The sequence below is a fragment of the Vulpes lagopus genome, chromosome 7 (assembly GCF_018345385.1).
Source record: "Vulpes lagopus strain Blue_001 chromosome 7, ASM1834538v1, whole genome shotgun sequence".
Lineage (NCBI taxonomy): Eukaryota > Metazoa > Chordata > Mammalia > Carnivora > Canidae > Vulpes > Vulpes lagopus.
Genome location: NC_054830.1, coordinates 2,995,625 through 3,017,514, shown reverse-complemented (window position 1 = coordinate 3,017,514; position 21,890 = coordinate 2,995,625). Strand labels below are relative to the sequence as shown.

The 21,890-nt window shown below is 58.8% G+C and overlaps 2 protein-coding genes across 4 annotated transcripts in view; one reads left to right on the top strand and one right to left on the bottom strand.

The window, feature by feature from the left end:
* Window positions 1-1,080: 1,080 nt before the first annotated feature.
* On the top strand, window positions 1,081-13,758 carry PLIN4 (perilipin 4). 3 transcript variants are annotated; one of them, XM_041764157.1, is made up of 9 exons: window positions 1,086-1,517; window positions 1,625-1,695; window positions 2,185-2,320; window positions 3,178-3,236; window positions 5,010-6,606; window positions 7,498-9,021; window positions 9,133-9,320; window positions 11,358-11,444; window positions 11,517-13,758. In XM_041764157.1, exons 2-9 carry the CDS (start codon window positions 1,645-1,647, stop codon window positions 11,847-11,849), a joined length of 3,975 nt encoding a protein of 1,324 aa, XP_041620091.1. In that variant the 5' UTR covers window positions 1,086-1,517; window positions 1,625-1,644; the 3' UTR covers window positions 11,850-13,758. The 3 variants fall into 3 exon arrangements, with proteins under 3 accessions (XP_041620090.1, XP_041620089.1, XP_041620091.1); XM_041764156.1 differs by having other exon boundaries at window positions 1,081-1,517; window positions 3,181-3,236; window positions 5,010-9,021; XM_041764155.1 differs by having other exon boundaries at window positions 1,082-1,517; window positions 5,010-9,021.
* Window positions 13,745-21,890, bottom strand: part of HDGFL2 (HDGF like 2) — a 22,607-nt gene continuing 14,461 nt past the window's right edge. Inside the window, exons 5-16 of the mRNA XM_041764159.1 lie at window positions 20,481-20,597; window positions 20,306-20,377; window positions 19,327-19,495; window positions 19,151-19,226; window positions 18,748-19,063; window positions 17,438-17,529; window positions 16,385-16,458; window positions 16,118-16,188; window positions 15,662-15,763; window positions 15,208-15,421; window positions 14,442-14,574; window positions 13,745-14,044 (exon numbers count right to left, since the gene is read on the bottom strand). Coding sequence (XP_041620093.1) covers window positions 13,942-14,044; window positions 14,442-14,574; window positions 15,208-15,421; window positions 15,662-15,763; window positions 16,118-16,188; window positions 16,385-16,458; window positions 17,438-17,529; window positions 18,748-19,063; window positions 19,151-19,226; window positions 19,327-19,495; window positions 20,306-20,377; window positions 20,481-20,597 — 1,539 coding nt within the window. The 3' untranslated portion in view covers window positions 13,745-13,941. The remainder of the gene's footprint in view (window positions 14,045-14,441; window positions 14,575-15,207; window positions 15,422-15,661; window positions 15,764-16,117; window positions 16,189-16,384; window positions 16,459-17,437; window positions 17,530-18,747; window positions 19,064-19,150; window positions 19,227-19,326; window positions 19,496-20,305; window positions 20,378-20,480; window positions 20,598-21,890) is intronic.

Sequence of the window (21,890 nt, the reverse complement as noted above, 5' to 3'; positions counted from 1 at the left end):
GGGGATGACAGGGCGGTGACAGGGGGCCAGGGTCATGAGGAGGACTCAGGTCTCATCCAGGGAGATGGGAGCCCCAAAAAGCTGTGGGCAGAGGAGGGTGGGTCCTGACGCGCGTGTTGACGATCACTTTTACCGCCTTTGCTGGGCTTCTCAGCCCTCCCTGGGCTGTGGCAGCCCCGTGGGCAGGGGAGGGCACACCCAGTGTCCCCCCCACCACCACCTTTGGGAAGCATTGGCAGGAAGGACAGGATTGGGGGACATCTGCAGTTTGTTCCCCAAGTGTTTGGCAAACACAGCGGAGGCTCCAAGGAGATGACCTAGGGCTCATTGGGCCATGTCCAGACCTCCCTCCTCCCCGCTCGGTGCCCAGGGCCACCCACGGGGTCTGCCCCCCAATCCCCCAGCACGCAGCTGGGATCCCCATCCCAGGAGTAGGCAGGGGACACCTAGCATGGGGACGGCTGGTCTGTGCATCTGCCCACAGACGGCCCACTCTGCAAACGGGCTGGGTTTAAATCCTGTCTCTGCCACTCTGGCTCTGTGGCCTCGGGCAATGGGATGCCTCCTCCAGGAAGTCGCTCTGGGCTGTCCCCAGAGCACCAGGCCTGCATCTCACTCCCAGGATCCCCTGGCTCTTTAGACACCATGTTTCCATCTATTTGATCAAGGGAAGTAGTCCCTGCTGGAGAGTGACGCGTCCCCTTCCCACTCAGGGGGGATCCTGCTTCTCCCTTTCTGCCTGGACAAGGCTAAGTTAATGTTGGTTGAGTACGTCTGCTGGGTACCAGGCACTGGGGTGAACAGGTCACATGCTTGACCACGTTTCACACTCAGAACTATCCTGCGAGTTGGCCCATTTGGCCAAATGTTTATTAAATGCAGGGCGTGTGCCAGGAACAGAAGACAAGCTGGGAACAAAACAGGCCTGAGGGAGGGGAGGGAGGGCACTGTGTGCTGTGGGGAAGGGCCCTCCAGCATGTGCAAAGGTCCTGGGGCAGCACCACACCTGGTGTGTTGGGGCAACAGCAAGGTGCCCCATGTGTTACAGAAGAATGCGCGAAGGGGAGAGAGCTGCAGGAGGTGAGGACAAAGAGAAAGCGGGACCTCGTGAGCCATAGCGAGGAGCCCGGAAGGTAAATCGAGGCCCAAGGGTGGCAAGTGGCTGAGGCGTCTCAGCAGAACAGAGATCTGAACTGGGTGGAAGCGGGCGGCCGTGTGAGCACGCAGGCAGGGCCTTGGGGACGTGGGATGGCCCGAGAACCCTCAGCCTGGTGGGGGTGGGAGCTGTGGGCAGAGGCCGCCTGGTGCTCTTAGCGGGGGAAAGGTGCTGGGCCCAGGGCCCACGCTGGGCCGGGCCGGCTGCACGTGACCACCCAGGGCCCTCCCCCAGCCCGCTGGCCGCCTGCCTCTGCCGCCGGGCCCGCGCCTGCCCCAGACCCTATAAGGCCTGGTAGCCGAGAGCTGAGCCGGCTGCCAGCTGTGTGCCTGTGGCTCCGAGGGACCCTCACACGCCCCAGGTGAGCCACGCCAGCGTGCAGCTGGGACTGGGGGTGTGGTCGGGGGGCTGTGTGGGGTGGGAGGCCTGGGGGCCCCGACCCACACGCCCTCTCGGCCCCCCTTCCAGCTGCTTACAGTATCATTACCATGTCGGCTCAGGAAGAAGGAGGCCGAGATCCTCCCAAACCCAAGGGCAAGGTAAGGGGGGGCGCGGGAGGGGGAGATCCCTTCTGGGGCCCGGGAGCCCCCAGACCCTTGGGAAGGTGACCTCATGGTACTGGGGTCCGGAAGGGCTTCCTGGGGAGGACGGGAAGGCTCCCAGAGCCATGGCACCAACTCTTTCCTCCTGTCCCAAGCTGGAGGGTGAAGGAGTGGGGAGCTCGGGCAACCCTTAGCTCCTTCCTTATTGTGTGACCTTGAACCAGCCATGGGCGTCTCTGGGTCTCAGTTTCCCTTTCTGTGAAGTGGGGGCGGTGGAGGGAAAAGGTCTTTGGGGCCCTGGGGGATGGTCTTCTCAGCTGTCTATGGGAGGCAGGCTGACTCTGCCCATTGTCCAGGCAAGGAAACTGAGACTCAGAGCGGTAACTGTCCCTGCTGGGGTCACGCAGGAGCCCAGGGCTGTCTGATGCTTTCCCCCGCCCTGCCCCAAGGCCTGGCCCTGCCAACGCTGCCCCCTGCCCCCTGTAGATCCTGGGGAGCTTCCTGGGGTCCTTGCCTGGCTTCAGTTCTGCCCGGAACCTGATGGCCAGCGCCCACGGTTCGGCGAAAGAGGCCCGGCCCGCCGCCGATCTGGCAGGTGCTTCTGCCCAGCCCGGGAATGACGGTGAGTGGACAGCGCCATGGAGGTGGGGGCTCTGGAGGCGGGTCCCTGGAGGAAAGCCCCCTGCAGGGGCTTCTGGACACTTGGGGGTGGCTCTTATGGGCCAGAATTGTCTCAATAGACGCTGCAGGCTGGCATGCTCATTTGGTGCCTGATGTGGAAACTGAGGCATCAGTATGGCCGGTGAGTGGCCCAAAGCAGCATAAGCAGCAACAGTGGGGTTGTGAACACAGCCTGTCTCCCAGCGACGACGTCTCCTACCTTCTCAGCCCCTCCCCTGTCCCCCACCCCATTCCTGACGCACGGTGGGCCAGGGGCTGGGTGTTCCCCGTGTTTGAGCTCACTGACGGTTTCCATCCTGGTTCCCAGAGAGACACTGGCTTCCGGGGGTCACACGGGCCGGGGGTGGGGGGGTTCTCCGCTCTGCTGGGGCAGCCCTGGGGATGCAGAGGGCGGGTGCAGGGGAGCCTGGAGCGGGGGCGGCTCCTGGACCGGGCCTCACTCTGGGCCCGGAGCCCTGGGCAGCTGACTTCTGCTCCACATACCTGGCCCGACGGGCAGCGGGCAGCTGCGGCAGGGGCGGGGCGGGCCCCGAATCCTCTTCCCGCGATGCCCCTCGGGGGAGTGTCCAGCACCCAGGCACAGAAAAGCTCCAGAGAACTTCTGCTCCAGGAGCCCAAGGAGCTCCAGGACTCAGGGTCAGACTGAGCCAGACCCATGGCTGTCCCTGGCAGGGTGGCTGGGACATTCCTGACCTTTCAGGCTGTGCCCACCGGTTGCGCAACGGGCACGGGGGTGGCTGACGCCGGCCCACATCCCTCGCCCTTCCTGGTGGCCTGACCAGCTACTTGTCCCCGCAGCAGCCACGGCCTTGGAGCAGACGGCCAGCGGGGAGAAGCTGCCGCCGCCTTCGGACAAGGTGAGAGGTGCTGGGAGAGCCTCGTGGCTCCCACCTCCTCCTGGGGGCCCTCCTAGGATGTTCGGGTGCCTGCCCCCTGAGGGGCTGTGCTGTCACAGGCCAAGGAGGGGGCAGATGGCCTGGTGTGTCCCGTTGTGGGATTCCAGCCATTGCTGCCCCTCGGCGCTTCAGTTGCCACGTCTGTGAAATGGGAGCAGCACTGCCTTACCTCCGAGCATGGGCCCCAGAGAGCGCCCCCGCCCCTCCAGCACCATGGGACAGAGAACACTGGTAACTCACCTGTGTCAGGCTTTGGGCCACGTGCTTTCTGGGCGCCGCTTGCTAGTTAATCGGCCCTGTGAGGGAGGAGGAGTGCAGTACCCTGCACAACAGCTGAGGCACAGAGAAGGCGAGCCACCTGCCAAAGGTCACACAGCAAGGCGTGGTAGTGGTAGTGTGGTTCCTGAGCCTTGGGCGGTTGGAGGCTGCCGAGACGATGGGGACCCCCCGCGCTATCACGTCTCCAAGGTCTGGCGGAGCGTAGGAACTGATGTCACGGCAAGGTGCCAGAGCCCTGTTACAACTGTCAGCGAGCACAAGCCCCTACCCTGGAGTAGTACTGCTGCTCCTCTGCCCTCAGCTCAGACAGACGGAAACACAAAGGGTGAAGCGCGCCACAGGCCCCCTGGCCCAGATTAAACCAGACCCTGGCACCCACACCCTGTTCCCTCCCGGCCGAGTCCCCACAGCCTCTCTACTCACATTAGTTGAGCACCTACTCCCTGCAAAGTGCCTCAGGCACCTTGACTCCGGTCCTCGGTCCTCCACAGTCCTCGGCGGAGGTGCTGTTTTAGCCACCGAGCCTTAGACAGAGCTCGGAGAGGGGGCTCGCCCGAGGTCACATGGCGGGGGCTGGGGGAGGGGGAGCAGAGAGCTGAGATTCAAACCCAGGTCTCCGCAGGCATGGAGTCCAGATGCCACTTGGGATGGTGCGGGGCAGCAGGTGCTCACTCTATGCCCCTCCGCCTCAGCACTGTGGCCGTTTGGAGCCAGATTGGGCTTGGTTGTGGGGCATCCCAGGGTTTGCACAGCATCCCCGGGCCTTGCCCGCTCCATGCCCGGAGCCCCCTCCCCGCCCAAGTCGAGGCAAACACAGATGTCCCCTGGAGGGCAGTATCGAACTGGTGAGGGAAACTGTACTGGCAGCTCTGAGGCCATCACGGCCCTTTGTTAGTTTAACTGATGAGAAAAACCGCCTTCTGGGACGTCAGAGATGATGAGAATCATTGACAGGATCCCAGAACTCAAACCCAATGCTCGTCCCCGTCCTTTTGCAGGTTATTATTCTTTTTTAAATGCTGTTACTTGAATATACTCATTTTAATGAGCAATGTGGTCTACCTGCTGTAACAGGGAAACCAGGTTCGAAATCTGCCAAAAGTAAAGAGTAGGTAGGGTGAACAACTATGTCATTCAATGACAGGCACTGGCTGAGCCCAAGTCCAGGAGTCTTGGCAAGGGTTCCGGAGGTGTAGGGACCTGCCATCAGCAATGGGGACCTACTGAATCACGGGCAACCGTCTGGCACTAGGACAGGGCTGGTCGAGGCTGGGCCCTGGAAGGCCCTGGCTGGATAACAGTGTGCGGGGAAACTATGTCAGGGTGGGGAGTAAGGGGCAGGCTTTCTGGGGGACAGTCCCCATCCCTAAGGCACACGAGAGGTCAGGTTAGCGATGTCTGGGGTGCAAAGCATCTCCAGTGCTCCTGTTGATGACATGTGTCCTTTCTTATCAGATGATCTCTGGGGCAAAGGACCTGGTGTGCTCCAAGATGACCAAGACCAAGGGTGCCATCTCCTCCGGGATGGCCAACATGGTAGACACAGCTAAAGGTGTGGTGCAGGGAGGCCTAGGCATGACCCGGTCTGCACTCACGGGCACCAAGGAGACTGTAGCCAGTGGAGTCACCGGCGCAGTGAATGTGGCCAAGGACACTGTCCAGACTGGTCTGGACACCACCAAGACAGTCCTGACAGGCACCAAAGACACCGTGTGTACTGGGATGACTGGTGCCATGAACGTGGCCAAAGGAGCCGTCCAGACTGGAATGGACACATCAAAGGCCGTCCTGACAGGCACTAAAGACACTGTGTGTACTGGGATGACCGGTGCCATGAACGTGGCCAAAGGAGCTGTCCAGGGAGGTCTGGACACTTCAAAGACTATCCTAACTGGCACCAAGGATGCCGTGTCCACTGGGGTGACAGGGGCCATGAACATGGCCAAGGGCACGGTCCAGACTGGTCTGGACACCACCAAGACTGTCCTGACAGGCACCAAAGACACTGTGTGTACTGGGATGACCGGTGCCATGAACGTGGCCAAAGGAGCTGTCCAGACTGGCATGGACACATCAAAAGCTGTCCTAACTGGTACAAAAGATGCAGTGTCCACTGGGGTGACAGGGGCCATGAAAATGGCCAAGGGCACGGTCCAGACTGGTCTGGACACCACCAAAACTGTCCTGACAGGCACCAAAGACACCGTGTGTACCGGGATGACTGGTGCCATGAACGTGGCCAAAGGAGCTGTCCAGACTGGCATGGACACATCAAAGGCCGTCCTGACTGGCACCAAAGATGCAGTGTCCACTGGGGTGACAGGGGCCATGAACATGGCCAAGGGCACTGTCCAGACTGGTCTGGACACCACCAAGACTGTCCTGACAGGCACCAAAGACACCGTGTGTACCGGGATGACTGGTGCCATGAACGTGGCCAAAGGAGCTGTCCAGACTGGCATGGACACATCAAAGGCCGTCCTGACTGGCACCAAAGATGCAGTGTCCACTGGGGTGACAGGGGCCATGAACATGGCCAAGGGCACTGTCCAGACTGGTCTGGACACCACCAAGACTGTCCTGACAGGCACCAAAGACACTGTGTGTACCGGGATGACTGGTGCCATGAACGTGGCCAAAGGAGCTGTCCAGACTGGCATGGACACATCAAAGGCCGTCCTGACTGGCACCAAAGATGCTGTGTCCACTGGGATGACAGGGGCCATGAACATGGCCAAGGGCACTGTCCAGACTGGTCTGGACACCACCAAGACTGTCCTGACAGGCACCAAAGACACCGTGTGTACTGGCATGACTGGTGCCATGAACGTGGCCAAAGGAGCTGTCCAGACTGGCATGGACACATCAAAAGCTGTCCTAACTGGTACAAAAGATGCAGTGTCCACTGGGGTGACAGGGGCCATGAACATGGCCAAGGGCACTGTCCAGACTGGTCTGGACACCACCAAAACTGTCCTGACAGGCACCAAAGACACCTTATCTACTGGGCTCACTGGGGCACTGGGTGTGGCCAAGGGCACGGTCCAGACTGGTCTGGACACCACCAAGACTGTCCTGACAGGCACCAAAGACACTGTGTGTACTGGGATGACCGGTGCCATGAACGTGGCCAAAGGAGCTGTCCAGACTGGAATGGACACATCAAAGGCCGTCCTGTCAGGCACCAAAGACACCGTGTGTACTGGGATGACTGGTGCCATGAACGTGGCCAAAGGAGCTGTCCAGGGAGGTCTGGACACTTCAAAGAGTATCCTAACTGGCACCAAAGATGCAGTGTCCACTGGAGTGACAGGGGCCTTGAACATGGCCAAAGGCACCGTCCAGACTGGTCTAGACACCACCAAGACTGTCCTGACAGGCACCAAAGACACCGTGTGTACTGGGATGACTGGTGCCATGAACGTGGCCAAAGGAGCTGTCCAGACTGGCATGGACACATCAAAGGCCGTCCTGTCAGGCACCAAAGACACCTTATCTACTGGGCTCACCGGGGCACTGGGTGTGGCCAAGGGCACGGTCCAGACTGGTCTGGACACCACCAAGACTGTCCTGACAGGCACCAAAGACACCGTGTGTACCGGGATGACCGGTGCCATGAACGTGGCCAAAGGAGCTGTCCAGACTGGCATGGACACATCAAAGGCCGTCCTGACTGGCACCAAAGACACCTTATCTACTGGGCTCACCGGGGCACTGGGTGTGGCCAAGGGCACGGTCCAGACTGGTCTGGACACCACCAAGACTGTCCTGACAGGCACCAAAGACACCGTGTGTACCGGGATGACCGGTGCCATGAACGTGGCCAAAGGAGCTGTCCAGACTGGTATGGACACATCAAAGGCCGTCCTGACTGGCACCAAAGATGCCGTCTCCACTGGGATGACAGGGGCCATGAAAATGGCCAAGGGCACGGTCCAGACTGGTCTGGACACCACCAAGACTGTCCTGACAGGCACCAAAGACACTGTGTGTACTGGGATGACCGGTGCCATGAACGTGGCCAAAGGAGCTGTCCAGACTGGCATGGACACATCAAAAGCTGTCCTAACTGGTACAAAAGATGCAGTGTCCACTGGGGTGACAGGGGCCATGAAAATGGCCAAGGGCACGGTCCAGACTGGTCTAGACACCACCAAAACTGTCCTGACAGGCACCAAAGACACCGTGTGTACCGGGATGACTGGTGCCATGAACGTGGCCAAAGGAGCTGTCCAGACTGGCATGGACACATCAAAGGCCGTCCTGACTGGCACCAAAGATGCAGTGTCCACTGGGGTGACAGGGGCCATGAACATGGCCAAGGGCACTGTCCAGACTGGTCTGGACACCACCAAGACTGTCCTGACAGGCACCAAAGACACTGTGTGTACCGGGATGACTGGTGCCATGAACGTGGCCAAAGGAGCCGTCCAGACTGGCATGGACACATCAAAGGCCGTCCTGACTGGCACCAAAGATGCCGTCTCCACTGGGATGACAGGGGCCATGAAAATGGCCAAGGGCACTGTTCAGACTGGTCTGGACACCACCAAGACTGTCCTGACAGGCACCAAAGACACTGTGTGTACCGGGATGACTGGTGCCATGAACGTGGCCAAAGGAGCCGTCCAGACTGGCATGGACACATCAAAGGCCGTCCTGACTGGCACCAAAGATGCCGTCTCCACTGGGATGACAGGGGCCATGAAAATGGCCAAGGGCACTGTTCAGACTGGTCTGGACACCACCAAGACTGTCCTGACAGGCACCAAAGACACTGTGTGTACCGGGATGACTGGTGCTATGAACGTGGCCAAAGGAGCTGTCCAGAGTGGAATGGACACATCAAAGGCTGTCCTGTCAGGCACCAAAGACACCGTGTGTACTGGGATGACCGGTGCCATGAACGTGGCCAAAGGAGCTGTCCAGGGAGGTCTGGACACTTCAAAGACTATCCTAACTGGCACCAAAGACACCCTATCTACTGGGCTCACTGGGGCATTGGGTGTAGCCAAGGGCACTGTTCAGACTGGTCTGGACACCACCAAGACAGTCCTGATAGGCACCAAAGAAGCAGTTTCCACTGGACTCACAGGAGCAGGGAGTGTGACCAAAGGGGCAGTGCAGACCATCCAGAGTTGGTTACCAGGTACCCAGGACACCGTCTGGAGTGGACTCACCAGTTACAGTGGCCCAGACAAAGGAGGGAAACAAACCATCCTGAGACCCCTGGAGGCTCTATCCTCTGGAGTAGCCAGTGCCCCAGACACCCTGTGTGCAGGCCTGGACCTTGCCAGGGAAGCCACCGCTGTGGCAACATTCACTCAAGGGGCCTCGCCGGGCAGGGAGGATGCAGGGTCTGCGGCCACCACATGTATCCCCGAAGGACCCATGAGCTTTGCAATGCTCGGGGCTGAACTGGGGGAAGTGGGGGATATTTTCCACCCCATGGATGCCAAGGAGCAAGGTGAGAACAGCACAGGTGGGCCCTACTTCCCATGGGCCTGGCTTCTGTAAGACCCAAGCCCCGGATTCTCCAGGGGCCTCTCAGATTGAGTAATCCTGTCTTCCTTTCCAGCTCAGCTTGCTGCCTCCGAACCTGGGCCAAAGGTACTCACGGCCGACCGGGGCAGCTACTTTGTGCGTCTGGGCGACTTGGCCCCTGGCTTCCGCCAGCGGGCTTTTGAGCATGCCCTGAGCCACCTGCAGCACGGCCAGTTCCAGGCCAGGGGCGCGCTGGCCCAGCTGGAGGACTCCTTCCAGGTGGTAAGAGCTTTCCCCTCCCCCTGGCACCTTCCTCAGATTATCTCCCCCTGCACCCCCAGGCACGTGCAGTGACCAGTAAGCATGTACGGCACGAGGATCCGCTGGCACAGGCCTTCCCCATGGCTGACAGCTAACAGTTGTGCCGCTTTCGCTGCACCGGGAGCGCTGAGCTGCACAGTCCGGCAGCAGCAACCTGCAGTGGCTGAGGCAGGTGGTGAGGGACCCCTAGCTCTGAGGACCTCAGGTTCCCGAGGTCGTGGGTCATGGGTTTTAGATGTTCAGCTACATCAGCCCCACTTACACATGCAGTGAAGAGCCTGGCAATGCCGCCTGAATCAGGATCCCCGGGGTGTGCCCGCACAACTGTGTTTTTAATTGGTGCCCTGGGGGCTCCGGTGAGCCCCAGTTTGAAGACTATTGGTCCATGCCAGTGGGAACAGTCGCAACAAGGATGATCAGGCCCCAGGGACGCTGGGACATTTGTAGCTGTCACAACTGCAGGAGAAGGTGCTTCTGACATCGAGGGGGTGAGGCCAGGGATGCTGCCCAGCCCCCACCCAGCACCCAGGACTGAGTGGTGGCCTGACCCAACAGGGGTTTTGCTAGGGCGTCACTCTGGCTGCTGATGGGAGAATGGGCTGGACCCAGGAGATCAGTGAGGTTTCCACAAAAATCCTGGCAACTGTTGGATGGTGGGGCCACCAGGGAGGGGCAGGGGAAGCAAGAGGCACCCATGTCCTCCTGGAAGTGCCTCCGAGGCAGGGCTCACAAGGTCTACAGGTGGGCTCCATAGGAGCCATGGGAGGCATGAGAGAGAGGAACCCTAAGACATTCTGGAGGCTTAAAAATTTTTTTTCTTTTTGAGTATTTTATTTAAGTAATGTCTACACCCAACAGCCCGCTCGAACTCACAACTCTGAGATCAAGAGTTGGCCAGGCATCTCTGCTTGGGAGATTTTCAGCAGGGGACCCTGGGGGAGGTGCTGAGTGGGTTGAGGTGAACACGGAGAGTTTGGTTTTGGATGGGGCACTGGAGCTGACCAGCAGGACCCAGATGGGAGTTTCTGCAGGGTGAGCTGGGAGTCCACACCTGGCCCACACTCTGCCCACCCACGAGCTGCTGGGACAAGGGAGATTGTTTAACTGGTGGTGGGGTGGGGAGGCTCCTATGTGCCAGGGACCCAACAATCTAGGAAGAGGGGATCCCTGGGTGGCTCAGAGGTTTAGAGCTACCTTCGGCCCAGGGCGTGATCCTGGAGACCTGGGATTGAGTCCCACATCGGGCTCCCGGCATGGAGCCTGCTTCTCCCTCTGCCTGTGTCTCTGCCTCTCTCTCTCTCTGTATCTCCCATGAATAAAAAAAAACAAAAAACAATCTAGGAAGAAAAGCTGCCAAAAGAGCTTCCACCCAAGAGGCGGGGGGTGGGGGGGTGGGGTAGATAAACAGCAAGGAAACAAACATCCAACATCCACAGTAACTCAACAGAGATGTGCCTATAAGGAGAACAATGAAACCTGACAGGGAGGGACTAGGGGCCACTGCACTGGGTGGCCAGGGAAGGCCTCACCTGGAGCCAAGACTGGATGGGCACCACGTGAAAGGCCAGAGGAAGCATACTCCAGGCTGAACAGGCAGCATGTGCAAAGGCCCTGAGGCAGAGGCATGTTGGAAGTGGTCAGAAGACAAAATGAGGCCAGTGTGTCCAGAGCGGAGCGTGACAGAGTGTCAGTAGGAGATGAGGTCTGGGAAGTCCCAGGGAGCAGTCCCTGTAGGCCACGGTGAGGAGCTAGATTGTATACAAAGGGCACTGGGAGCCATGGAAGGATTTTGAACTGGGAACTGATGGTTTGTTATTTGGTCTCTGACAAGCCCAAAGAGAATATGGATTATTGTCTATCCTGGCACAGCTGGCTCTAAACTTGTGGCTCTTCCACCATGGAAAGGTCTGGACACAAGGCCCCAGGGCCAGGGCCAGGAATATCCCCAGGGCAGTGTGTGAAAGGACCCTGCTGAGAAGCTGTAATTTATCTTTCTAGATTGAAAAGGCCAAGCAGGCTCCAGAAGACCAGTCATGGCTGGACCAGAGTCCGAGCAGCAGACTGGAAGAAGGCATTCCCCAAGAGGTGTGTAACAGAGGGCCGCGGCTTCCTCTCCTCCCTCAACCCCAGCTTACCTCACCACCCCATCTCCCACAGGTGCCGGACTCCGGGGCTCTGTCCAGGGCCTGCAGCCTCATCCAGCAGCTCCACGTGGCCTACAGCTCCCTGGCCTCCGGCCTCCAAGGCCTCCCCTCTGAGCTCCAGCAGCAGGTCGGGCGGGCGCGCCACAGCCTCTGTGAGCTCTACAGCCTTGTCTCCTCGGCCAGCTCCGTGGAAGAGCTGCCGGCAGAGCGCCTGGCCCAGAGCCGTGGGGCTGTGTGCCAGGCATGGCGGGAGCTGGAGCAGCTGCTGGAGAGTGTGCAGCACGGCCCGCCGCTCTGCTGGCTGGTGGGGCCCTTTGCCCTGCACCCCACTGGGCAGCAGCTGTAGGTCCCTCCTGCCCACAGAGCCCTCTGCCGAGCCTTCTCTCCAGCCCCCACCAACTCCCTAAAGGTCCGGACCCTGCAGGCTGGCGCTGCCTGGCACCAGCAGGAGCACCAACTACTGGAGTTCGGCCGTGTGCACACCCAGCTCTGGCCCTACCTATGCCGTCCACCCTTTCTTCCCAAGGACCCCTGGGCCTTCTCCTGGCCTAGGGGCCCAGGGCTGCTATGACTGCTGACAGAGGGCCTTTGCCTGAAGGTCTCAACCAAGCACTCCAATTAGGAAAGAGAAGTGGAAACATGCCTAGGTCTAGAAGGTTCTCCATTCAGTAGCCTCCATTAGGAGCCCCTTTATCTTCGGGGCACCCCAGTCTGGGTCCATCCTGGGCTCCTGGAGCTTTGTCCTCATCCCAGAAGCATACACCCTGGCTCTCAGCAACCATGTTCTGTTATACCAGAAAGTACCAGAATATTACTGTCACCTGGCGGCAGGCTCCTACCGCCTCTGCTGATGCCCGGTGTGGCCGAGGGGCTCTGAGTGTGATGCTGCAGCAGCCACCAACTATGCCTATGCACTGGCCCAGCTGGGGGATCAGACTGGGGGGCCCTGCCGCCTCAGCGCATCCCCCCACCTCGCCCTGTGCTGATGTTTTGTGGTCCCCAAGGCCCCTGGGCTGAGGCTAAGGAAGGAGAGGGCTTCTCCACGGGGTGGGAGTGGGGCCCCAAGGGTAATGAGATAAAATATGCTCAACATGGTCCCACGCTCAGCCCAGGCTGGAGAATAGGGGCTAGGACACCTGCAGCATCCCCTCCTTCCTGGCCACACTGTCCCCAAACGCCCAGGGAAGCCACGTGAGATGGATGGCATGTGGGGAAGCTGAGGTGCTCCCTCACTGGGCTTCACCTGTCCTCCAGCTGGGGGGAACCCTGTCAGGTAAGCCCTGCTTCCTGGAACCGTATCCCACCTACAACTTCCGCATTAGGCCACCTCCCTCCCTTAAGGGGACTTGAGGTGCCTTCATACCACCCTCTTCTCCGAAATGACTGGGGGCTCCAAGCTCAGGACGAGAGGCCAGCCTTCCCCAAAGGGCTGCTGTTGGCTCCTGGGAGCCAGCCGTGGTGAGACCAGCGGTGGGGGGGGGGGGGCAAGTCAGAAAGCCCCTCAGGCTTGTCCGTCCTCAGTCTCCACCACGGGTGGAGGTACTGGGCACAGTCATTCACACAAACTGAGCACAGTGACTGGAGCTTATATCCAGCCAGACCAAACAGGGGATGCCAGGCCCAGGAAGTGCCACACTGCACCATGACCTCGGCTGAGATGGAGGCACTTAGCCAGGGGCAAGGTGGAGGACACACAGTGGACGCCACCGTTTAACCAGCAACTGCCGTGTGCAGGTACCTGGCTGGGAGCTGCACACAGGTCTGTCTGCCGACCCTGGGTTCACTTTACAGGTGAGGAATGAGAAGCTCAGAATGGGAGTGCCACTTGTCCAAGGTCACAGAGCAAGGCCTGCCCCCAACACTCACACCCTCCGAATGGCAAGGACAACGGCTAGCTCACAGCAACCCCGAAGCCTGAATGGCTTGAGTGCCCCTGAGCTGCTGCTTCGGGGGCCCCAGAACCACCTGCAGCCTGGGTAGGAACAGGAATGGGAGCAAGGCTCTGCAAGACTGTCTGGGGTCAAACCACAGCCTCCACTTGAGGCTGCATTACTTCTGAAAAGGCCTCCCCCCTCCCCTCTCCCCTCTCCTTCACCATCAGCCCTGCAGGCCCAGACCCAGCAAGGGCAGTGTCAGAGCATTTGCTGTGAACAGTGACCTTGTGGCTTAAACCCTTTGTCCCTGGACGAGCCCTGGACAGCTGTACCAGCAACACTAGAAAATCGAGCCAATAAAAGTGACTTTCATTAAAAAAACCCTTTATAGTCATTTCATGTCGGTTGGAAATCACAGAAGTTAGGCAGAAAAACAACCCAGGGGACAGATACAAAGGGACAGCATGGCGTTTCCCCAACAGGTCTCTGCTCCGCAGGTGGCGGGTGGGGGCCGGGGCAGGCCTGGGGCATCTACGCGTGACAGGTGGGCCTGGCCGCCAGGGCTCAGCTGTCCTCCTCGTCCAGGGACTCCGAGTCCATCCGCACCCTTGCACGCTCCTGCCGCTCCTTCCCGGGTGCATCCAGCTCGGAGCCCTCCCGCGCATTGCTGGTGGGAGCACAGCGCGGTGGGGGTGAGCCCTTGGCCTGCCACCGCCAGCAGACACTCGAGCACCCTAGGAGCACAGCCCGTGTCCAAAGCCTCCCACACCGCCCCAGCCAGGCCCCCGCCAAGCACAGGCAGGCCCAGGGTCCTCAGCACGGTGACGTCAGCTTCAAGCAGCTCATGGTGCCCACTCCCGGAGTGCCAGGAGGAGGCGATCCTCCAAGGGGCCGGGCCCAGAGCAGCTTGGAGCTGCAGAGCAATCTCGATGGGGGACCTGAGGGTCAGCTGCAAAGGTGAGGGTGGGACAGGTCCCTGTGGCCATCGCCAGAACGAGCAGCCCACACCGTGGAGGCCTTCTCGGGAAGCAGCCTCTGGAGCCATGGCCCTTGGCAATACTTACTCATTGTGTAATGGCTCTTCAGAGGAGCCACAGCCCAGCCCCTCCTCGGAGTTCTGTCCTCCCTCCTGCTCCTTGTCTTCCATGCTCTCCCCTTTCTGGGATGTGGCCTCACCGTTCACCGGGGCCGAGAGATCTGGCGGGAGAAAGACTCATGGGACCCTGTAGCCCTGTCCGCCGAGAGCAAGCAAGTGAGCTGGTTCGGGGCCAGGGGCCCTGAAGGAGCCTCCACCGGCCTCGAGGTCCCTGACCCCGGGCATGCCCACATCCCCCACCCCTGCACCTCTCAGATGCACCTCCCAGATGGCCCCAGCCCATGTAAGTCTAAAGATAAAGAAGCCAGTAAATGAGTGGCCAAGGGCAACAGGAAAAAGCTTGCTAGGTGCTTGGACAGAAATAAGGTGATGTCCCCTGCAGGGCGTCCCTGAGCCATCCTGCCCCAGTCTGAAGGAACACCTCTCAGCAGCATGGGCACCACATAACCCCAGCAAGAAGAAGGTCCTCCCATTTGGTAAGGACCAGTGCCACAGCCCCTATGGGAGATAACCTCTTTCATCCTAGCAACGCTCCCACACATGGCCCACCCCACTGCATGCATGGCCTCCAGTGCTGCCTGGCTCTGAGGGTCTCTGAGCAGCTCAGGTGTGTGTGTGCACACCAGACCTCAGCAACTGTGGGGACACAGCCAGGCATGCAGAGTGCCAGCAGGAACATGCCACTCCCACTATGGGGCACGGGGAACGCAGAGGGCTCTTGCCCTGCTCCTTACCAGCATTCGCCTCGTCCTCTACCCTCTCCATGGGAGCCTCCTCTCCAGCCAGCGCCTCCTCGGCCTTCTCCACCTCGGCCCTTTCCTTCTCCACCCCAGCTCTGGTCGCCTTCTGGATGGCCTCAATCTTTGGTCCCAGGACCCGAGATTTGAGCCGGGTGTAGACCTCCGCGGCCTTCTCCATCACCTCCTTGTTGGCCTTGTAACGGCGGATCTGGCCGGCAAGAGGCCTGGCTCAGGAGATGCAGCTGGTCTCACCCCCCGCCAGAGACCCGCCCCCAGGGCTGCCACCCCTGGCAGTGCTTCCCATGACCACAGCACAGCGCACTCCTGCCTGCCGGCTCACCGGCGTCCTCCTTGACCAAGAGCTGCTGTGGCCGGGAACCCAGGCTCCCTGGGCACACCCCTGCCTTGCCCGCCACCAGCCCCTTCCAATGCTGGGATGCCACCGTACCTTCTTCAATGTGGCCACCACATCTGTGTTCTTCTGCAGGATCTGTGAGGTCACCTGTAGGGTTCCTAGCTCCTCTAGTGCGTTCAGACACCTCTTCACATCCTGGGGGGTGGAGGGGTGAGTGAGGAGGGACAGCACCTAGCTGAAGAACCCTATGGGGCCCCATGGGGCTACCTGGGTGGCAGAGGGGGAGGGAGTGCCAGGGGACCCCAGGGACAGTGGCTGTGCTGCAGAACTTGGGAGGGCTGGCTGACACCACCTTGTGGAGATGCTAAGCAATGCACCTGAGGTGGCCAAGTTGGGCCCTCCGTGAAAACACCCAGAAGAACAAAGACCCTGGGTTTGCCTTGGTTTCCTAAGACTTCTAAGGGAGCTGCAGACATGAGGGACTGGGGTAATCCCTGGTTTAGAGGATGTGGCTATGCCATGGCCTCGGGGCCCCGACAAGGACCTCACCGGATTGTCAACTTTCAGGGCGAACTTGATCTCACTGTGCAGCTTCTGTAGCTTCTCCTCCACGGAAGGTTCTGCAGCCAGGAGAGAAGGCAGCAGCTGGGCTTGCGCAGGGCCAAGGGAGCCACCTGGCCTGGACCCCCACACCCAACCAGTTCCCACAACCCCTTTGTCGGTGCTGTCTGAGGACCTGCCCCAGCACCACCGAGGTGACAGGAGCCAGCTTCTCCTCAGCACCACCTCCTCCCTTTCAGTGATCCGGCTCCTTACCTTTCTTTTTCTCAACCTTCCGGTCAGGTGGGAACCCTTCTGACCGCTTCCGGGTTCGCTCCACCTTCGCAGGCCTGTGAAGTCACACTCCTTAGTCCCGCCCATCCCGGCCACTGGTGTCCTTGAGTGTGTGGTGATGGACCCACAGCCACTGTGAGGGACACCCTCAGGGGGCCCTGGAAGCTGGGATGGGGTGGGTCAGGCCCATCATGACCTGGTCTAGGCAGGTACCTGAAGCGACCGGGAAGGTGACCCAAGCAACCTCGGGTTCTTTCCAGCAAATGACATCAAGTCTTAGAATTACCATTATTAATATGCAACTGAGAGTTAGTTGCTTCTTCTTTTTTTTTTTTTTTTTTAAAGATTTTATTTATTTATTCATTGAGACAGAGAGAGGCAGAGGCACAGGGAGAAGCAGGCATTATACAGAGAGCCTGACGTGGGACTTGATCCAGTGTCTCCAGGATCACACCCTGGGCTGCAGGTGGCGCCAAACCGCTGCGCCACTGGAGCTGCCCGGGCGAGTGGCTTCTTAACAAAAACGTGGGTGAATGAATTATGGAAAGGTAGCCCAATTTGACACCCGTTTCCACAGCTCAGACTTGATGTTCTACTTGGCAGCTGGCTGCCAAATCCCATGGGCAGGTTCACTCACTGATGCCGGAATCCCACTTGGCCAGCGAGCAGGGAAAGGAACAGTGTCCTGTCTTGGTGGGCCTTGGACATAGGGTCTCAGAACCACTGGTCACTTTCCTGGGGAGTGTCCTGGTCCCACCTTGATGCCAGGAGCACCCTCAGTGTGACACCACAGATATGGAGTGGTATCCCCTGGGGGTGGAATCTCAATCCCAGAGCAGTGCCTCCTACATAAGCTGATGGGGCCCCAAGAATGGGACACTTAGATTGGATCTAAGACTAAATTTGGAAATTGGGTCCCTTCCAAAAGGGGTGAGGGGTAATGGGTCCCCAGGAGGCTGAGAACCACAGGGACCAGCATGGGGCAACCTGGACCCCCAGGTAGTTGTGGCAGAAAGAGGCAAAGCGGGTGCTGACCTGGCTCGGGGCCTCTCCTCGGGGCGCCCTCTCTTCTCCTTCTGGCTGGGTCTCCTCGTAGGCTCTGTGCTTTGTCTTGCTGTCTTCTTTGCCTGCAGCGGCCAGAGAAAGGGAAGGCTGGAATGGCGGGCAGTGGGGGCTCTCCTCCTTAGAGATATAGCCGGACACTGCCTGCCACCACCTCTGCACTGCTGGGAATTGGTGTAATGGGCAGGATGAGGTGGGAAGGACTCGTGTCCAGTCTGTCCCCAGGCAGTGGCCTCTTAGGCCCTAAAAGGACTACTCCCTCAATGGGTGGGGCAACCCCACCGCACACATTTCTCCTGTGGCAAGGGTCTTGGTCTCCTTTTTGTGATCAAAGGAAGAGAGAAAAAGAACAGAGTATTGTCTTGCTTCCCCCGTCCTCCTATTATATGGGGCTCCATCTAGAAGGTGACAGGCCCAGAAAGTCAGGCTCAGATTCAGGTGGACCACACAGTGGGCAGTAGACAGGCCTGCGGGGACTGCACAGTGCCTGATGGTCACTACCAAGGCTCATCAGAGGCCTCCTAACTGCTCCAGGCTCACCCAGAGTCCCGCCTCCCCACAGCAGCACCAGAGGGCGCCCATGAGCATCTGAGTCAAGTCCTCACCAGCCCACAGCCCTCCAGGGCTCCCACTTCACTGAAAGCCCAAGTCCTCCCCTCTGTCCCCAAGGCCCCGCTCAACCTGCCCATCCCCTCCCTATGCTCCCTGACCCCCTCTCTCCCCTTCACCCACTCTGCTCCAGCCACACGGACTCCTGGCTAATTCTTCCAACATACCAGGCCCATTGTTGCCCCAGGACGTTTGTATGGACTATACCCTCTGCCTAGAGTGCTGTCCCCACTGGGTAGCTTTCCAGACCACCTCTCACTTTGTCCCGATCCTTACTTAATGGCACCTTCTCAACTAAAGCCTTTAGAGTTTACCCTACCTAAAACAGAAAACCTCACCCCAAAAGCTTATGCCCCCCGACCTTGCTTTTTTTTTTTTTTTCTTTCCGACCTTGCTTTCTTGTTCTTAGCAAGAACAGTGTGAAATGCATCTCATGTTGTCCCATCTCTCTTGCTTGAATGTCAGCTTTCACGGTGGGGGTCTCTGTGTCTCATTCATTGCTTTATCACTACATCCCTGGCCCTTGGGTCCTAGCACAGCACCCAGCACACAGTTGGTGCTCATTCAATGTGTGGAAGTCAGGAATGGACTTGCCGGAAGGGGTGGGTGGGACAGAGAAGCCCCTTGGTCACTACCCTCTCCAGGAGTTCAGGATGCACCCCAACAGCACACACCTCTCTCTGCAGCTCAGCCTCAGGCCCCGAGTCAGAGGAAGACTGTGGTCCCCGGCCCCGGCCCTTGCGGCCACGCTTTCTGACGGGCTCATCCTCGTCCCCCAGCTCATCCCCCAGCTCATCCCCGCTGCTGCCCCCGCTGGCGGGGGCCTCCCCGCGTTCACGCTCGCGCCTCCGCTCCTTTTCTTCCTTTTCCTGTTCGCGGAGCCTTCGCAGCTCCTCCTCCTGCTCCCTGCGCCGCCTGGCTTCTAGCTCACGCCGCCTCTCCTCATCCCGGCGCTTCCACTCGCTGATGCGGTCGACCTCATCGCTGTCACTGGGGGTGCATGCCAGTTAGAGGACCGAGGTGCCAGGCCCACCCACATAACCCTAGCCCATCACCCACCTGTTGCTGCTCACCCACCTGTCACTACTTGAGCTAGTCGGGGGCCGCTCAGGCTTTGGCTTCCGCCCACGTGGTTTTGGAGGTGGCTTCTCCGCTACAGCAAAGGGGAGTATGGCCTTGTCTACCCAGGTTCTCTTCCTCAGGGTGGCCCCCTAGGCAGTCAGAGGTGAGGGGGCACCCCGCCGGGACCCTACCTGGCTTCCTGCCCCGAGGAGGTTTCTTTACAGACACATCCGAGTCGGAAGAGGAGGAAGAGGAGGAGGAGGAGGAGGAGGACGGCGCTGACCTGGCCACAGCCACTGGCTCGACCTTTGCTCCATCGGATTCTGCTTTGGAGTCGGAGTCGGAGGCCGAAGGTGCCTTCTAAGAGGGGCCAGGGCATGGTCAGCAGAACACAGGCCAAGGACAGTGCCAGCCCCTTGCAGCCCCTGACCTACAAACCTCTGCCTTCCTCCATCTAGAAACACTTCATGTTGGCCAGGAATCACAGGCAGCCCCAGATGTGCCTGCAGCCACCTGATCATTCAGCTCAGTCATGGTGGGTGATGCCCCCAGGCCTTACCCTCTCCTTGGTGAAAAGGGGGAGGCAGAGAGAGCCACTGTTGTTTCCAGTGGTTAAAACTCTTTCTAACACAAAATTTGGCCTGGAGGCCCAATTAGATGAGCTCCCCTCCTCCTGCTATCTCTGCCCACCTCCTATCTCCCCCCACCCATGGCACATACTCACTTGTGCACACATGCATGTAACATACATACTGGGACACATGCACACACTGCTCACAGCATCTGTGCATACACATATACGTGACAGGCTTGCATTCTCTTCCACACACACACTCTCCATCCCTCATGTGGGGCCCCTATGAGCACCTTGCTACTTCCTTCCAGAGCCAAGGTTCTAGTATCCCGGTTCCCAAACGGGTCTCTATGTTCCTCTCGGGAGCAGTAGTGGCCTGGCGCTCCTCGGCTCTAGAAAAGTGCTCTGAACTCAGAAACTATAGGTGAGGCCATCAGTGGAGACAGAGGTGGAAGATGGTGGTCCCAAGGGCACTATGGCCTGTTCCCTACCCTCCTCCAAAAAAGACTAACTGTAACCACGGACAGTGCCTGGTGACCATGGAGAGATCTCTCAGGGTTTCCTACAGATAAGCAGTGGGAACAAAACACCTCTACCTTTTTCTTCCGTCCTGCAAGGGGGCCCCGCCGAGGTGCCCGGACCACAGCTTTCTTCTCAGGGGTGAAGTCCTGGGCAGAGAGAAGGGGCCTGAGCATGGGCCCCTCTGGCTGGCCACTGCTCAGCTCCCATGTGTGCATGTCTGCCCGCCCACAAAGCCAGCCACCTGCTCACCTGGTCACTGGTCTTCTCTGACTCAGATGAGCTTTCTGAGTTCTCCTCCTCAGAAGGGGACACACTGGCTTGATCCAGGTCACTGGAAGCCTTTCGAGTTCGTTTTGAGACTGACATCTAGAAGGCAAGCAGCCCAAACAGATCAGCCATCAGAAAGCCTGTGTGTTTTGCTGAGCTGTCTGCTGCCTGGCCACTTGCACCCCGGAGAAGAGCTGAGGTTCTGGAACCTCTGGGAGGAGGCAGGGACTGTTTTTAGGATCTGATTAAAAACCAGGGATCTTGGGACGCCTGGGTGGCCCAGTGGTTGGGCATCTGCCTCTGTCTTAGGTTGTGATCCTGGGGTCCTGGGATTGAGTCCCACATTAGACTCCTCGTGGGGCGGGCCTGCTTCTCTCTCTGCCTGTGTCTCTGCATTTCTCTAAAAAAAAAAAAAAGAAGGGTTCTTGAATCATGAGGACATTGTGCTCAGAGAGGGGAGTCAGACCTAGAAGGACACCTCCTACATGACCCCACTCCCCGGAAGTCCCCAGAGACAGAGAGGAAATGGTGGGAGCCAGGGGTGGGGCACGGGTTGGGGAGTCAGTGCTTCCTGGGGACAGGGTCTCCATGTAGGAAGATGGAAATTTCTAGAGACAGTGATGGCAGTGGCTTCAAAGCGGTGTGAGTGTGCTTCATGCCACAGAGTTGTGTACTTAAACTGTCAAATTTTATATTATGTGTACTTTACCTCAATAAAAAAAAGGAAGAAACCTGCCCCAGATATCCTTTCCCCAGAAGAATACCTATGCATACGATCTGGAACTAGACAGAGGAGGCAGCTGCACAAAGGCTGGGAAGAGACCGTTCACCACTGAGCTGCACACCGTAGAATGGCTACTTTTTTTTTTTTTTTTTAAGATTTTATTTATTTATTTATTCAGGAGAGACACACAGAGAGAGGTAGAGACACAGGCAGAGGGAGAAGCAGGCTCCATGCAGGGAGCCCGACTTGGGACTCGATCCCAGGTCTCCAGGATCACACCTCGGGCTGCAGGTGGCGCCAAACTGCTGCGCCACCGGGGCTGCCCGAATGGCTACTTTTTAATGGGAATTTCACCTCAATAAAAAATTAAAAACACACATATACACACATACGTGCATATAGCCTGGATTCAGTTTCAGGGGTTCATGCATTCCTTGATACCCACCGAAAGAGGCTGACAGGAGAACTTTCATAAAGAACAAACCAAACTTTAGAAATCTTGGCCAGGGATGACCTGGGTATTCCTAGCTGGCAACTGTTGAGTTATTCAACACTTTCCCTCTGTTGTGTCACACCCGAGACACGTTAGTTCTCGTAACAATAGCCACCTGAGCATCTCCTCTACTCCAGGCCCTGTCCCCCTAAAATTCCTATGTTGAATCCCTGAC